The sequence below is a fragment of the Malaclemys terrapin genome, chromosome 1, assembly GCF_027887155.1.
Source record: "Malaclemys terrapin pileata isolate rMalTer1 chromosome 1, rMalTer1.hap1, whole genome shotgun sequence".
Classification (NCBI taxonomy): Eukaryota; Metazoa; Chordata; order Testudines; family Emydidae; genus Malaclemys; species Malaclemys terrapin.
Window position 1 is genome coordinate 30,619,248 of NC_071505.1, and position 17,487 is coordinate 30,636,734.

At 42.8% G+C, this 17,487-nt stretch overlaps 1 protein-coding gene across 9 annotated transcripts in view; it reads right to left on the reverse strand.

Annotated features, from left to right (window-relative positions):
- The window catches only part of CELSR1 (cadherin EGF LAG seven-pass G-type receptor 1), a 319,999-nt gene that overhangs the window by 94,376 nt on the left and 208,136 nt on the right, over positions 1 to 17,487 (reverse strand). For all 9 annotated transcript variants that reach the window (XR_008443926.1, XR_008443929.1, XR_008443927.1 and 6 more), the window contains exons 9-14: positions 9,412 to 9,578; positions 8,745 to 8,930; positions 8,265 to 8,378; positions 7,716 to 7,890; positions 7,027 to 7,168; positions 5,923 to 6,043 (exon numbers count right to left, since the gene is read on the reverse strand). Coding sequence is in view for 4 of the 9 variants with exons in the window: in XM_054019353.1 (XP_053875328.1) it covers positions 5,923 to 6,043; positions 7,027 to 7,168; positions 7,716 to 7,890; positions 8,265 to 8,378; positions 8,745 to 8,930; positions 9,412 to 9,578 (905 nt within the window). In the remaining 5 variants the exon portion in view is untranslated. The remainder of the gene's footprint in view (positions 1 to 5,922; positions 6,044 to 7,026; positions 7,169 to 7,715; positions 7,891 to 8,264; positions 8,379 to 8,744; positions 8,931 to 9,411; positions 9,579 to 17,487) is intronic.

Sequence of the window (17,487 nt, forward strand, 5' to 3'; positions counted from 1 at the left end):
CCATGGGAGGCTCCCAACCAGTAAATCAACATACAGGTGGGCGCTGATGAGGCAAATCCAAGACAGTTCGAAACACCGCATCACCAAAGGTAGCATCAGCCCTGGGAGCAGATAAAATGGCATACTGCTTCACAAACATGAGCGCAGATCTGCAGATTTCTGCTATGCAACATCTTTCAGGAGGGCTATAGGTAAGGACTGAGCCCTAGTGGAATGTGCTGTCACTCTGTGAGGGGATTGTATTCCAGCAGTCTCCTAGCACGTTAAGATGCAATTGAGAGCCACTTCGACTATCTTTGTGGGGAAATGGCTGTCCCATCACTCTTTCAGCAAAGGATTCAAAGAGTCTGGAAGAGATCCTAAAGGTCTTGGTCCTGTCTAAGTAGAAGGCGAGAGCCCTTCTGGTATCTAGTGTGTTTAGGCTAGATTCCTCTCTGAAAGCAGGAGGCTTTGGAAAGAACACTGATAGATGGACTTCCTGATTAACAAGGTATTCCAAAGAGACCACAGGGAGGAAGCGAGGCTGAGGAATTAGTGTGACCATGTCTCTGTAGGAGGTAATGAATGGTGGGTCTGCCATGGGCACACTAAGTTCTCCCATTCATCTAGCTGAGGCGATGGCTATAAGGAATGAGGGCTTGAGGGAGAGGTGGAGGAGAGAACAGGTAGCCATTGGTTCAAAGGGAGGGTGGGGGCATTCCTTAAGGCACAAAGAACAAAACTAAGGTCCCATGGAGGAGCAGGGTTTTGTAAAGAGGGAAACAAGTTGTGTGTCAGCTGTTGAGGAATCTGGTTGTGATAGAATGGGAAAAAACTGAGAAGCCCCCAGTGGGTGACTGGAAGGCTGGGATAGCTGCCAGGTGTATTCTGACTGAGCTCACTGACAGACCCTGAATCTTTAAGTCTAAAAGGCAGTCTAGAATCTCAGAGAATGGAATTTCTGATGCTTGAGACGAGTGAAGAGAACACTTGGAATAGAAACGTTTCCACTTCTGGAGGTAAGTTTTGTGAGTAGTAGGTTTCCTGCTAGATAGGCATACTGACTGGACGTTATCTGGACAGGTAAGCTCCATGCTAGAGAACAATCTAGGAGCAATGCCTTCAGATTCGAAGAGGAGAGGTTGGGATGGTTCAAGGTGCCCAACTTCTGTGACAAGAGATCCTCCTGGAGAGGAAGGCGGAGAGGCATTGCCATTGTGAGGTGATGGAGATTCGAGAATCGCACTCGTCTCGGCCATGATAGCGCTATGAGGGTAACATTGGCTTTTTTCCTGTCTCAGTTTGAGCAAGGTCTTGAGAATTAGAGGTAGAGGCGGGAAAGCATATCGCAGGGTGCAGGGCCACAGTGTTATTAGACCACCTCCCAATGAATTGTGGCCGCATCCTTCCTAGGTGCAGAAAAGGCAACATTTCGTACTGGTTTGGCAGATGCTGTGGAAGACAGAACCATTGAGCTCCCATTCATGGTTCTGATGGACGTTCTTGCTTAGGGATTCTGAAGTTGTATTCTGGAGACCTGGTAGATAAACCGCCAAGATTTCTATCTGATGTGAAATGTACCAGTTCCTCAGTTTTAGCGATTCTATGCATAAGGACTGGGATCTTGCTCCACCTTGTTGGCTTATAATACATTGCTGCCCTGTTATCCAGCATTATCCTGATGGAGTGGCCCTGTACGTTGTGAAAGAAGTGCTGATACACCCAGTGGACTGCTCTCAGTTCTAGAAAGTTGATGTGAAGTGTTATCTCTTGTGTGGACCACTTGCCCTGAGTGTGGCCCCCTGTAGGTGGGCCCTCCAGGTGTCCATCGTGAGGGTTTTTGAGGATGGAGGGTGTGTGAACGGGGTTCCCCTGCAGACTTTCAGTGGGTCCTTCTGCCACGGGAGAGAGTCCAGAACTTTCAGAGGTGCTATTAGGTGTTTGGAGAGACTGTGCCTGTTTGGGGTGTACACAGTCCTCAGCCACATCTGAAAGCACCTGAGGTGTGACAACCGAGGAGTTATGTGGCCCAAGAGTTTTAAGCAGGTCCTTGCAGTTGTTTGTGGGCTATATTGTATTGTTGCGATTAGATTGGACATAGTCCAGCCTCTCCTTGGGCAGGTAGGCTCTCACACTTAGGGAACCCAGAGAGGCTTCAATTAAATCTTTCCTCTGGACTAGAGTCAGTGTAGACCTCTTCCAATTGATAGAGAGACCCAGGAACTGGTATAGGGCTAGTGCCTTGAGGGTTGCTGGCTGAACCTCTAGAGCTGACTGACCCTTAAGGAGCCAATCGTCCACATATGGAAATACTGCAATGCCCATGGACATCAGGAGTCCGCTACTGCTGAGAGGATCTTGGTAAAGACCCTTGGGGCTGTGGAGAACCTGAAGGGGAGAACTCGACACTGGCAATTATCTGAGCCTATTATGAAATGTAGGAAACGTGTTTACCACCAGAGAATTAGGGTCAGGATGGGAGAAATATTCCATTCTATGGACTGGAATATATTTATTATCTGTCTACCTACAGATGGGAGGAATAGTGGCAGGTGTTTGCCATAAAGAATGTACAGGCCTCTTCCAGTGGGATCTGGAGGGATTCCACCACACATTTCACTAGACCTTGGAAGGCCGTAAAGTCATCAGCATACGAGGATAGTGGCGGCATTATAACCTCATCCAGGGAGGAGGAGGACTTGGCTGATGAGGGTGAGCTTCTCTCAGTATGTAGTTCTTGCTCCTCTTGTGCCTCTCCCAGTACCTAAGGGGCATATGGTGCCTATGAGTGATGCAGTTCTGGTAGATTTTGGGGTTTCTTTCTAACTGGTATCCTGTAAAACTATTCACCCAAGTGTCTCCAGGGGGTCCAGTAAGACGACTGAGGAGGAGGGGGATAGAGGAAATACCCCCAAGGGTATTCATATCCCCAAGGTCCAGGGCACCTGGCGTGCTCCAGAAGGTCTTTTTCAGCGAAGGAGCTCAGGGGAATATGATAGTACAGTTCTGAGATAGGGCCTTTACCAAGATCTCAGAGACTGAAGTCTCCCACCCTGGGCTAAGGAGGGGGGCCTCAGGCATTAGTGCCAGTAGCCATGGTTGGAAGTCTGAACAAGATACATGTTACAGCTGATGGAGCGGTACTGGGGAGGGGGCTATAGTAGAGCTCCTTAATAGGGAAGACTCTGGTTTGTCTGAAACCAGAAGGTCGTCCAGGTAAAATAATCTGGAGGGTGGTGGTGGGCTGTGATAGCTTATGGACAGAGTCTGAGTTCCATGCTGGAGCCAGAAACATGGGTCGGTGGCAAGAAGGAGTTGCTGCATGTGGTACTGGAAAAAAACAAGGAGCTGTAGGAAGATGATGGTACTAGAGCGTGGGGAGAAACCCTATGTATATCATGTGCCAAGAGGTGTCAGATGGTACTGAGGGAGGAGCCCTCTGTACGTGAAAGACTTCTCCACGTGACTTCTTACGTGCTACTGATGCCTCTATACCAATTTCAGTTGGAGCCTCGGCAGTATCCCTTAAGGGATGCAAGGTTTCCCAGGAGTGAGATTTATGGGGTGACCTACCCCTCTTTGTCTCCCTGGTAAGGGAAAGAGGCTTCTTTTCTCAGAAGTCTTAGTCTCTGGGACTGCTGCTGAGGTTCCAGCAGTCACCAAAGTGTCCTGAGATCCTGAGGCCGATGTACAGGGAGGGTGTAGCCTCTCTGCCTTCTCTAGACCTGCCTTTAAACCCCGAGCAAACCTTGTAATTTGATGGGATGTGGGTGTCTCCAGGAGTGCCCATTGCTACAAGGAAAACACCTGTGGCAGGTCTGTCAAGGCTTAAACCCCAGGGTCTTCAGCATAACCTGATGTGACAAAGCACTAAATCAAAAGTCCTGGAGGGGGAGGACCTCCTTTTGAAAGCACAACTTTGATGAAATTAAAATAAAATAAAAATAACAAAATAAGTAAATAACTAAATAAAGTGACAAAGAAAAATTCATAGTGAGAAAAGGTGGGAAGCTGTAGAACAGCAGACACCAAGTGCTCCCTCTTGAGCGACAGCCGGGTGAAAAGGAACCGAATGGTGGCAGGTCTGTCCCTTCTTATATGCCTTCATATGGGAGCATGGGAAGCTGTTCTGTAGAGGTGCAGGCCTATAGATGCTGCTTTACAGTCTCTGGTCGAGAGTGCACAAGTGCTCACATGTCCTGTGGTGGAGCACCCATACAGACATGCACTTGAAGAAGAATTATACTATTATCACTGCTAATAAATATGGGAAATAGTTTGTTAACTTTTGTCTCTATTGTAACTGATACAGCTGATGACATTGCTTAACATCATCAGTGTTTCCTTCTAATATCCAGGAGCGCCTTTGCCTTCGTTCTATTATACTTTTCTCTTCATTTAAGCCTAATTGAAAAAAATGATATTGGTCATCAACCTCTTAAAGAAGCAGGAATACTAATAATTTATAAGGTACAACTAACTGTATAAATGTGGTGACGACGCAGGAAACAGAACGCCAGGTTTGTTGGTAGCCAGAGAGCTTTACAAGCCTCTTGCAAAAAGCCTCCCAGGAAAACTTTCCTGGGGTTTTTATTTCTCTCCTTGCTTTGTTTACAACTCTTCTTAGTGGTTACATTCCTGCGCATAGAAAAGCCAGCCAGTATACATGCACATAAGATAACGAACCCATCTCTTGAGCGCGTGAACACCAGCTGCGAGGGTACAATCAAATCAGCCAAATAAGTTTCCCAAACACAAATGCTGGATTGAAGGTCACTCCTGCCTCGTAGCCATGGGAGCAGTTTGCCGCGCCCATGGGCTGGCGATTCGGGAGCTATGCATCCCTACAATAAATAGTAGGTCACTATATGGCAAAACGCCACGGGATCCTGAACATGAAAGCTCTATATGGGGAGAGCTCCCAGTGAAGTCCATGGGAGGTCTGCATGCAGAGTACTTGCAGCATCTGGCCATGGTTTGCAAAAATGAGTGTAACTTACATGCCAAAAGATGATCTTGCTTCATCTTACATAAGTCAGTTAGTTGTTTCTTCAGCTCCACCCTCCTTCTGACACCCTCCTTCTGCCTTATGGTATGAAAGTTACTCTCACTCGCATACCCACAGAATATCCAGCAGGCAGAAAATACACTGCTTCACTTTTACACTTACATACTGGTGACTCAAAGCCTGGCCAATTTACATCATTACTGTTAATGTTGAATTTTCTATCACGTAATCATGTAGGGCCTGATCCCAGCTCTGCTGAGTTTACGTTCAGCACAGAGGGGTAGAGTGGAAAGCCACCTGTCTGTCTCCTGATCTTAAGGTCAAACTTTGCTTTACATATTTGCTTTACATATACATGATTTCAGTAAGGCTTTTGATGCAGTCAAATGTGACATTCTCACAAGCAAACTTGGGAAACATGATCTGGATGAAAGTACAACAAAGTGGGTGCGTAACTGGATGAAAAACCAAACAGAAAGAAAAGCTTTCAAGTTTACACAGAGCTCTTCAGAGCTCCAGACCAGACCAGACCCAAAGAATAGCACTGTGTAAGCTCGAAAGCTTGTCTCTTTCACCAACAGAAGTTGGTCCAATAAAATATATTACCTCACCCAACCTGTCTCTTTGAGAGTGGGGTCATATTCTGATCTTATGAAGACCATTATAAAACAGAGGATCAGAATCTGGCTCCTTATTCTCTCCTTTGCTTGCAATAATTTAGTTAGTAATGAAAATAAGGAAAGAAGAGCTACATTATATGGCTAAAATGAAGGACTAATATCAGAAAAATATATGATTCCCTATGCAAAATAATTATGTTCTATATGATACAAAACACAATTGTACAGGAATGTATATTTTACATTGCAGTTATCCAACTAATTAATTATGTTTTAACTTGAATATTTCCACTAAACGGAAATTCTTTTGCTTACCTTACACTGACACTCTCCATTAGTCTTATTGCAGTCAGGGTCAAATCCTTTACTGATCTCACAATTACATGGACCACAAATGGGATTTCCCCACCAGCCTCTGGGACAAGGCAAGTCAATTCTACAGAATAAAACAAAATAGAAAGGAGGCTCTTTTAAGTTCACTTCTGAGGGGAAAAAAGGCATTGGGCCAAAATTTGCTCACAGTTACATTACTGAGAGTATAATTTGCCCCAGTGCCGTTGCCACAATTCAGCACATACAATAAAAAATAGAAACAGCTTTTGTTCTGCAGGATCATTTCTCAAACTGGCATTGAGTCCAGCTCCTCTCTCTTCAGTCTCTGATAGACAACACTCCTGATTCTGTGCATCTTTTCCCTGCTGCTTATTTATGGCAAGACAAGCTGCTTTCAGTGCATTTCAGAGAGCAGGTTGAATTCTGTTATTCCCCACAATTACAGGGCTAGTATTCTTATGTATTTTTATGAGTAAAATGTAAATGATGAGTGCTAAAGGATTATTACAGGAGTCTGTGTAAGTGATGCCAATTGGAATATCTGCCTTTCTGGTCCAGACAATGCGGCTGGTTTTGGAAACACTGCAACCAATATGTGTAGCTGTACAATGCAACAACAGAGAGGGTCCAGGTTGCAGTTTCCAAGAGGACTGATGCAGCGGATGAAAACACTCCTAAGTGACACACAAAAGGGGACAAACATAGTTCATTACATGAGACTTTCCATTTTCCATGGACTTTATGAATTACCCATATTGCACTCAACTGGGACAATAGATGAGAAAGTGCTAGGTTGCTGTTTGCCTCTCCATGGCCAGCTGGCTCCTTACCAGAGGGAAGGGGTAGGATACCAAGGAGCCCCTGTTCTGTAGAACTCTTAAGTTCTACAGGAACAGAGCTGAACTCTTGCTGTGCTTAGGAGCTCTGCAGGACAAGGGATCTGCCAACCTTTATTGTTATCAGCTCTCAAATGACAAGGGGAATTTTTGTTGAAACAAAAAAGGGGGGCCATTGCCTTATACTCATGGAAGGAATAGGGGAACTGGGAAAGATCAAGACATTGAACAGTAAAAATAATTCTCTTACTTGCTCTCACAGTACTGCCCATAATAGCTTTGTCCACATTCACAGGTGTACCCATGGGATGAGCTAGGTTTACGGACACAGGTGGAGACATGCTCACATGGGTTCAGGTTACACACATCAACACAGTCTCTCCCAAAGTACCCTGGGGAGACAAGGTTATAAGATTACAGCATCCACTGTAATTTACGATGTGCATGTCTTAGACCATCTATTTTAAGCTTATACACTAATAACACATCGTGGATAATCAGTAGATTTCCCCAGAGATACTGTCAAGAAAGATACCTTTTTTTCCCCTCGCAGTAAAAAGGTAACAAGCTATACTTTACAACAGTTTGCAAAAACACCTTGGGTGCCCTTGGATCAATAGCTTCTGATTGTTTGCTCAGGTCAAGCATTACAAATAGCTCTATATTCTCTTTCTGCAAGTTCAGGAGGTGACTGAACTCATGCAGGCACACACCTCAAAATGAAGACTGACAAAAGAAGAGTTTCAAAATGTCCCTTAGGGGCCTTGGGGTGTAAAACATAAATCTAACACTAAAAGTTTGTGTGTGAGATATGAGAACATAGAGAAGATGAACTTAAAAAATCCCAAATAATATCAAAGCCCTTTGCAACATAACTAAAACCAGATACAATTCCAATGCTCGAACTATTATGCCCAATTTTCATGTAAACTCCTTTACCTGGGTCACAGACACAGGAGTAGCTGTCCCAGTCATCAATGCAGTAGCTGTGTTGGGGACATGGACTGGAATCACAAGGGTTGTCTACTTCACAGCCTTCCTTTATATTGATCTTGATTGCCTGTTTCATGTTCAACGTAGCTACATTCGTAGAAGTCTCCCCCATTCTTACTCCCTGAGCACAGAAAAACAGTAACATCAACTAAAGAGAGTTTTCCTTTAGGATACAGTGGTACATACCCCGAACAATGCATCTCACTAACTTCTTTAATCTATAATGTGATCTGCTTAGTCAGGTGCCAGCTTTTTTTTTTTTTTAAAGTGTTGGACTTTGATTTAAATCAAGAAGGGAAAGAAGAAATTTCTTGAGGTCAAAAGAGACTGGATTCCTACATGAAGAAAAGGGCAATATTTAATATTTTGGTGCTTGGATATGTTATAAGGATTTAAAAGTTATGCAGAAAACAAAACTCAGGAGGAAAAGGATAATAAATTATTTCTTTCAGGTATCTTCTCATAAATGCAAGCTACTACATATTTTATTCTTACCTGCATACAGCCATAAAAACCCTGCTGCACTGAGACTTGATCTCCAGAGATACCTCCCACAATGATGCTTTTCATTTTTAGTCCAGGAAGTTGATTTCCAATCTGCACAGTGCTCTGTTAAAGAAAGAAAAGGACAGAGGATAAGGGGGTCACTGTACTATTATCCTTTCCATCAGAGAGCACTGCTTTCCTTATAGCTGCACTAATTTGATAGCAATTGACAGTAGGCTAAAATAGAAAAATTTACTAACGAAATTAAGAGCTATTTATCTGATCTTGATTTTACAAGCATGGTCAAAAGATAAAACTCCACTGATTTCAGCGGGTTTACACTAAGTGTAAGTCACTGAAGAATCTGGACCATATACGGCTTGCAGTAGGAGCAGTATATGGTATTTGTTTACCATCCCTTCCCCATTCCCTTCTTTTTAAAGACCCTCTGTGATGATGAAAGAAAGGCCAAGTTATGATGCATCTCACCTGATACAGCCCATAGTCCAAGGACATAACAGCCAGGTACTTGATGTCTTTGCCCTCTTTAGCACTCTTTAACTCTATTAACAAATGATGCCATTCACCATCACTGACTCGTGACTGGGTCATCTTCAAACTAGCAACCTGGTTCAGGCCGTTGTAAACTTCAAATTGCACATAGTTGTTCAAGATCTGCAGGAAACAAATATCATCTCTATTCATTGCTGAAATACTGAATTATTCTTAAATGAAGCTCATGATGGACCACCAGTATGAGTGCAAGCAAACAATACTTCTTAGAGTAACGAGCTGTGTAACCTGGGAAAAACTCATAAGTGGTACAGTTGCAACCCCTCCCAACACAATTTAGGGAATTCTGCTTCTAACCTACAAAGAAAGAGAAGAAGAAGATGACAAAGACAAAAATGAGGAAGAAGAAGAATAAAAATGATATGGAATCTGAGTTACAAACACAGGTCAAATCTTTGTGTCAGGACAGAACTCAGCACATCTGGGAACAAGGGGAACAAGGTGATGAAATCTACAGTATCTGATGTTACATATGTTACTTTTAGCTACCTGCATGAAGATACATACTCAGTTTAGCCCTGTCAGTTGATATTTGGGGAAATTTTCTGAATTCTGTTCCAGATTAAGAATGCCACACACTTACCTGAATGTTGATCTTGGATGAAGTTCCTGCATTAGCTTGCATTAACATGCCATTAACTTTCCGGGTCCTGAACATGAGTCCAATGTACCATGGTACAGAGATAGTAATATCAAGGTCACTCCAGACAATAATGCTCTCACCACTGAAACGCTGGGGAGAAGGCATTACTGTAAATCAAGAGACAAGAGATTAAAAAAAAGAACATTTTGTATCTTTTAACACAAGGACTTAGAGGGAAAAACAATACAATTTGCCATGGGTTTTTCATCTGCAATTCGTTTTTATAAATGGACCTTATTCATTACTTGTATAGAAGGAGATATAGAACACTGAAGCCAACGGGGGTTGCTCCTGCTTATGTCAAGGCTAAATTTGGCCATACTTCTATATAGTGAGCAACCAATCAATTACCATAGATACTACAATTGTCCCGATAATAATTATATCATTTGCCAACAGTTACCACATAGCGATATCATGGCTATCACAATTATTTCCTGTTCTAAATCCAGAAAAGAGAATGTAGTATCTCGGAAAACATTATCTGGTAACTGTAAACTTCATAACGGTAATCAATGGATTTTGCCTACAATAAAAAATGAAGTCCTAAAATCATGATACAAATAGGTTTGGACTATTCTTGCATAATTTCTCTATATCTGATGAAAATTAAGTTCTATTGTTTGTTTGATTTTAGTCTAATGTGTTACAGTGTTTATGTATATCATTGCTAATTATGGAATCCCAAACCAAATTAAAATACTGTAAATGTGTTTTGTCCCATAGTCAAGAGTCGAGAACTGCCCTTATATGAGGCTTCAGCTCAGAAAGGGCACTTAAGCACTTACTTTGAAGTCACTAGGATTTAAGCCCATGCTAAAATCGTGCTGCTGTTTTGAATTGGGGCCATAAAAACTAGCGAAAGCGACAGAGATAGAGAATCATGTTGTCTGTTAAATAACATTTTTTTGTCTCAATTGAAGGGCTCAGCTCAACACTGAAACAGATCTTCATTAACATCTTATTCTAAACAGTGTCTTTTCTTCTTTTCTATGATGTGTTAACAAACTCCTTTTATAAAAGAAGTGTGTTATAAAACTATAAAAATATTGTATCATAATATTTGCACGAGATTTCATTAGTATAAATACCTTACTAACATGGCAAGAAACAATGTAGTATTATAGACATTATTAGCAGTTGATGCCTCATTTTATTGTTATTAAGTCAGTATCTTATGAAATCACCAATAGCTCCATATTTTTGCCAGTTGCTTCAGGTATACAAAATAACTGAAGACATCTCTACTAAAGCTAAATAAAAACCTCAGGGTGCTACTATATTACAGAGAGATGTTTCTGGAGAGAGAAATTAAATAAAAAACAGTTATTTACCTGTATTTTAACTGTTGTTGTTGTTGATGTGATGCAGACGTGTATTCCACATAGGTGTGCGGGCGCCCAGTGCACTGGAGCTAGAGAATTTTGCTTAGCAGTACCTGGAGGGGCGGCGCTTGTACCTCATGGCCATATACCCTACCCTGGCTATATGAGGTGGCACTGCCCCTCCCCTCCATTCCTTCGCACCAAACCTCAAGAACATAGACTCCAATGTAGAGGGGATGGAGGGTGGTTTGTGGAATGCATTTCTGCATCACATCTCAAAGAACAACAGTTACAACACAGGTAACTAACTATTTTTTTCTTCAAGTAGATGCAGCTGTGTATTCAATGTAGGTGACTCACAGGCAGTACTTGCAGGTGGGGCTCAGTCTATTTAAACAAGGATTGAAGGACTGCCTTCCCAAAGTTTGCATCTGCTCTGCATGCAGCGGTAATGGGAGAGGGAGGGATAGCTCAGTGGGTTGAGCATTGGCCTGCTAAACCCAGGGTTGTGAGTTCAATCCTTGAGGGGGCCACTTGGGGATCTGGGGCAAAATCAAGTACTTGGTCCTGCTAGTGAAGGCAGGGGGCTGGACTCGATGACCTTTCAAGGTCCCTTCCAGTTCTAGGAGATGGGATATCTCCATTAATTTATTTATTTATTTATTTATTTAATGGCATAATGGTTCGTAAATGTATGTACAGATGACCAAGTGGAAGCCCTGAAAATGTCCAATATTGGAACATCACTTAAAAACGCCAACAAAGTAGTTTGCGCTCTCGTAGAATGAGCTCACACCCTTCGAGGGGGCATGGTCAGAGCTACTCTGTATGATGTCTTGATACAGGAAGTTATCTATCTAGAGATCATTTGTGCAGAGACTGTCTGTCTCTTCATTTGGTCTGCATATGACACAAACAGATGAGGCAAAGTGGGAAAAGGTTTAGTCCTGTCCAGGTAAAAGCTAGACATTGCCTGATAGCCAACGTTTGGAGATGTTGCTCCTCTGTGGTTGAATGCGGCTTAGGAAAGAACACTGTAAATACATCACCTGATTCAAATGAAACTAGGAGGCCATTTTAGATAAAAACTTGGTGGGTGGCCACAAGGTCACTTTGTCCTTGTGTAAGGAGCATCTGCCATCAAAGCCTGCAGCTCATACACTCTCTCTGCAGATGTTATTGCCACCAGGAATGCAGTTTTTTGACACAAAAGAGAAAAAGAACAAAATGGCTAAAGTTCAAATGGAGGCCCTATCAGAGTTGCTAGGACTGTATTAAGGTCCCACAAAGGAACTGGTTCTCTCACTTTCAAGAACCTTGCTACCATGGTATTCAAAAATACTGACCTCCCATGGATGGGTGGGTGAAATGCTGAAGTCACCACCAGGTGCACCCTCAATAAGCTATGTGCAAGACATGATGACTGACGATGTAACAAGTGTAAAAGTATAATTAGGCAGACCAAAAAAGCATTTGAAGAGCAACTTGTGAAAGACACAAAAACTAACAGCAATTTTTTTTAAGTACATCAGAAGCACGAAGCCTGCCCATCAGTGAGGCCACTGGACAATCGACGTGCTAAAGGAACACTCAAGGAAGACAAGGCTGTTGCGGAGAAGTTAGATCAATTATTTGCATCAGTCTACACTGCGGAGGATGTGAGGGAGAGTCCCAAACCTGAGCTATTCTTTTTGGGTGACAAATCCGAGTAACTGTCCCAGATTGAGGTGGTTTTGGAATAAACTGATAAATTAAGCAGTAATAAGTCACCAGGACCGCATGGTATTCACCTGCATTCTGAAGGAATTCAAATATGAAATCCAGAATTACTAACTGTGGTACAAAATCCATTGCTTAAATCAACCTCTATATGAGATGACTCATGGACAGCTAATGTGATGCCGATATTTTAAAAAGGCTCAAGAGGCAATCGTGGCAATTACAGGCTGGTAAGCCTAACTTCAGTATCAGGCAAACTGGTTGAAATTGTTGCCAATAACAGAATTATCAGATACATAGTTGAACCTGATATGGTGGAGAAGAGTTAACATGACTTTTCTAAGAGAAATCATGCCTGACCAATCTATTAGAATTCTGTGAGGGTGTCAACAAACGTGTGGACAAAGGAGATTCAGCAGATATAGTGTACGTGGACTTTCAGAAAGCCTTTGACAAGCCCTGGGATGATTCTGGTCAGTTTTATGGGACTTCCTCCTCAGCATCCCTGAAGCAGGTGAGTGGTTCTTCCAACTCTTGGGGGAGATGGCAGCACTGGACTGAGGAGTGACCTCATTCACCAAGTCCAAAGGCGACTGCCAACCAGATGTGGGCCTTGGTGCCAAAACAGCCCTCATGGCCTGCTTGGGGTGCTGCTTCAAGTGCAAGTCTCTGGCCATCTGGTTTCTTTTGGTGAACAACTTACAGATAGAACACCGTTCCCTTGTGTGCCCCTTGCCTAAACACAGCAAGCACCTCATGTGGGGGGTCAGTATTAGGAATCACTGCTCCCCCCACCCATGATGGGCAGTGCTTGAACCTTGGAGTGGGTGTCACACAGGAAGTCCTAACTAAATCTAACTTAACCTTAACTAACACGATCCACGGTACAGTAGAACCTCAGAGTTATGAACACCAGAGTTACAAACTGAGCGGTCAACCATACACCTCATTCAAAACCAGAAGTACACAATCAGGCAGCAGCAGAGACCAAAACCCCCCCAAAAAAACTGGCAAGTACAGTACAGTACTGTGTTTAACGTAAACTACTTTAAAAAAGGGGAAAGCAGCAGTTTTCTTCTGTATAGTAAAGTTTCAAAGCTGTGTTGTCAATATTCAGTTGTAAACCTTTGAAAGAACATAATCTTTTGTTCAGGGTTATGAACATTGCAGAGTTACAAACAACCTCCATTCCCGAGGGGTTCATAATTCTGATATTCTATTGTACTACTAACCATATAAAAACTACTTACATGAAGGGAAATTCTCAGAAAAACGGAGATAGGGAATGTGAGGTGATAACCACACACAGCTCTGACTCCAGTCACAGGCAGTGAGAAGGAACTGAGGGGAAGGTTGGGGCAGCGCTGCCTCATATAGCAAAGGGAGGGGCTACAGCCCTGAGGCGCAAGTGCCACCCTTGCGGGTACTGCTAGGCAAATTTCTCCAGCTCCAGTGAGCTGCGCTTGCACAATACACGTCTGTATCTACTTGAAGAACTATATACATATCTCTTTTGGTGTTGAAGTGGTAAACAAAGCAGGCAGTACGAGGGTGGTAATTTGCCCCAGTGTATCTTGGATTACTTGATTTTAATTAACAGATTAAGCACAAAGGAAATGGCTCTGAGGCAACAGGAAACTTTTAATGAATTTCAAATCTTCCAGAGCCAGGTTGGTGAGTTGTCTGAATTACCCAACCTTTAGGCAGCGGGTATGCTCTTGTGCAACTAATAAAATATCTGCACTAGCAGCACAGAAGTGAATGCTCCAGTGTTAGGAAGAAGCCCACAGCATTGCCCCAATCTCTAATCTTGAGCAAATATACTTTACGCAGTGAACCACTGGGCACAGCCTTCAGTGAAAAGCACCTTATTGTCAGAGTTGTGTCCTGCAGTTAGGTCCCCATCCTGCAACACTCATGTACATGTAACTCCTACTGAAGTAGATGGGAGTTTTGTGTGTGTAGAGACTGCAGGATTAGGCCCTTAAAACAGCTGTTCTACAGTACATCAGTAGATGACAGAAGCACAAGTTCATCTCAAGGGACATTAGAACCCATAAGACTTAAGCTGCTGCTTGCAATTTGAAACTGTTATGTAAAGCCTCCGCTCAAATGCGATTGTAAGATCTGTAACTTATATCATTAAGTTCTGCAACCTTTTTGCAGACTTTGTAACTTCAGTTATTGTTAGCATAGCCTTTTAAGTTTTGTAACCTTTGCAAGCTCTGTAACCTTTTCAAGTTACCACTTGTATGAACTTCCAAGCTGTGTAATAGCCCATCACACAATCAGAGAGAGTGTGAACAAGGGAGTGTATGTGTGTGGGAGTGTAGAAACTGCAAGGAGAAAGGAGCCCAGAGACAGGAGCCAGGTGTGTATGATATAATCTGCCCTGAGAAGGCCATCACAAAGTTCAGTAAAGAGAAGAAGAACCTGGTATGCATGAAAGGAACTGGTCTGGGAATGCTTCTTAGTGACGGACACAGAAGGAAAACTCAGTATACGTGACAGGAGCCGCCCAGTTCCAGAAAAAGGAAGCAGCCATGCACACAAGCAGCTGCTGTTCCTTGACCTGCTCAGCAGCCTGGATTCGTGACCGCAGGCGGACACACCAGATCTCCCCCTCTTCGGCTTCTCGGTCTCCATGCTGTCTCCGGTAACTCTCCGCCTGTGTAAGTGTGTAGGTGCATGAGGGTATGAATGCGGTGAATGCGGGCGTGTTTGATTAAGCTCCATCTCTTTTCTATCTGACCCAACAGCGGCATCGTAATAAAACTAATACAAGTGTGACCCTGGGTTGGTTTTTAGGGGAACAGAGGTAACAGGAACACAGTCCTCTAATTAGTCGTGCCTGTCTTCTAACAGCTAAGTTTTCCCACGCTCTACAGCAAGATGAATTCATTTCTCTAAATAATCAGTACTCCACAGTGCAACACTGTTGTATACACTTGACTTGATTCACTCCTGTATATATATATATATATATATATATATATATATATATATATATATATATATATATATATATAGTTTCACCCCCTCAGAGCTCCTCTCCCCTAAAGGTCTCACCAATGGAGAGCAGCTTTAAAGTGCAGTCAGAACTCCACAGGAGCCCAGCCAGTGGAGGGAAAAATCAAAAACACTGGTCTGCAATCAGAACCGCATGTATTCCACAGTTGTGGCATTTGCCACAGAATCCACTCTTTGCCTATCCTTTGCTGCAGAACTATGCTCCAAAATCTAAACTTTCATTTTTAAAATAAATTTTATGTTTCTAGCTCTCGTTTGCAGGATAACCTTGGCAATATGAACCGAGTATAAATAATGCAGCGATGTCTACCTGACCCTGCAGACAGCCTGAAACAATAGCTCTGAGGGCTTATCCATTCACCTGATTGAGGAGCTAAACTGTACCCTAAACATGATTATTTAAATGTCAACACTGTTTATGGTTTCACTGCTCATAATTTTTGCAGAAATATCCAGAAACATCATTAAGCAAAGAACCTCAAACTGCTCCCCACACCACAGTGTGTGCCAAAAGCTCCAAATGTCCCCTATCCAGCATCCCCCCGACTTCTATAACACAGCTGTGTGTGGTCAATACTATAATCTCTGGCAATCTGAAAATGTGGGGATGTAAACAACATATGGGCTACTTGTATTCTTCCTTCCTTCTTTTTCATAATTAACTTGTTAAAATATCTCCGTTTTTTAATTTAAATGAAGCTATCACCAAATGTCCTGCCTGCCTCACCAGAGGGCCACAGGATCAAGGGACCCTGACACAGAACTTAATTCCAGCTTGTTGTGGAGGACATGGGGCCTTGTCTACAGATGACAAATGTTTTGTTGTTGGGTTTGCTAATGCTCTGTTTAGATTTCCACACACCCAAGGAGCTAGATGCAGGTTTCTTCTTCCATTTATGCTTTGTACTCCTCTAACCCCCAGGTGACTCCTAGGTATTGGTATAATGAATTATTACTTGTGTTATGGTAGTGTACAAAAGGACCCATGAGGACTAGAGGTCCCATTGTGCTAAACACTGTACAAACACACAGGATGACATTGTAAGGATAAGGCCTTTTCCTGTAGCCATATTGTAAGGTCTGAGGCCTTTGTCTGCAGCCACATTAGGAGAACCACAACCATGAACTAAGAAGCATAAAGTCATATCCTCACATTTCATCTAAATTACATTAAAACAGCTTAATATCGGGCTGTTAAGAAGGCGATCCTGTCCTAATAGTGCCCATCATCACCAGATAAAGAAACAGATCTTAAGATGGTTAAAGAAAACTTTGTTTGATGGCATTCTATCTGGTAAGAAATCACTTATCAACAAGTTGTGGTTGTGAAATCCCTACTTCTTTACTGTTTGTCTTTATGGTCCCCACTTCTCTATTGTTCATCTGTATGGTCTCTGTCTGGTTCTCTGATTGTTTCTGTCTGTTACATAACTAATTTTGCTAGGTGTAAATCAATTAAGGTGGTGGGGTATGATTGGTTAAAGAATTGTTTTACAATATGTTAGGATTGGTTAGAAAACTGTTTAGTAATACTTTAGTTAAATGATTGGTTAAGGTACAGCTAAGCAGGACTCAAGCTTCACTATATAAACTGGGGTCCAAAAGGAAGTGCTTGGGAACCAACTCCAAGACACAACCCCAAGATCAGAACTGCCAGACCTCAACACCATGCAGAAGCTGTAGTCCCCCACATGACCTGATCCTGACTGGCCAGCAGGAAAAGTTTGTCTGCCTAATTGGGAATGGTGAGCATTGTATGCTTTGCATGTGCATTCTGTTTTGGTGATTGTTAATAAATAGAGGTTAAGTAGGATATTACTGTGTAAGGTTCTTTCACTGGTAAAAAACCCCGTAAACCTGCAAAAGATTAAGCCCTGAGTCCACAGGGAATGGGTGTTTTCCCGGAGCCCACGGAGGGGTAGAGCCTGGAGCCCACGGAGGA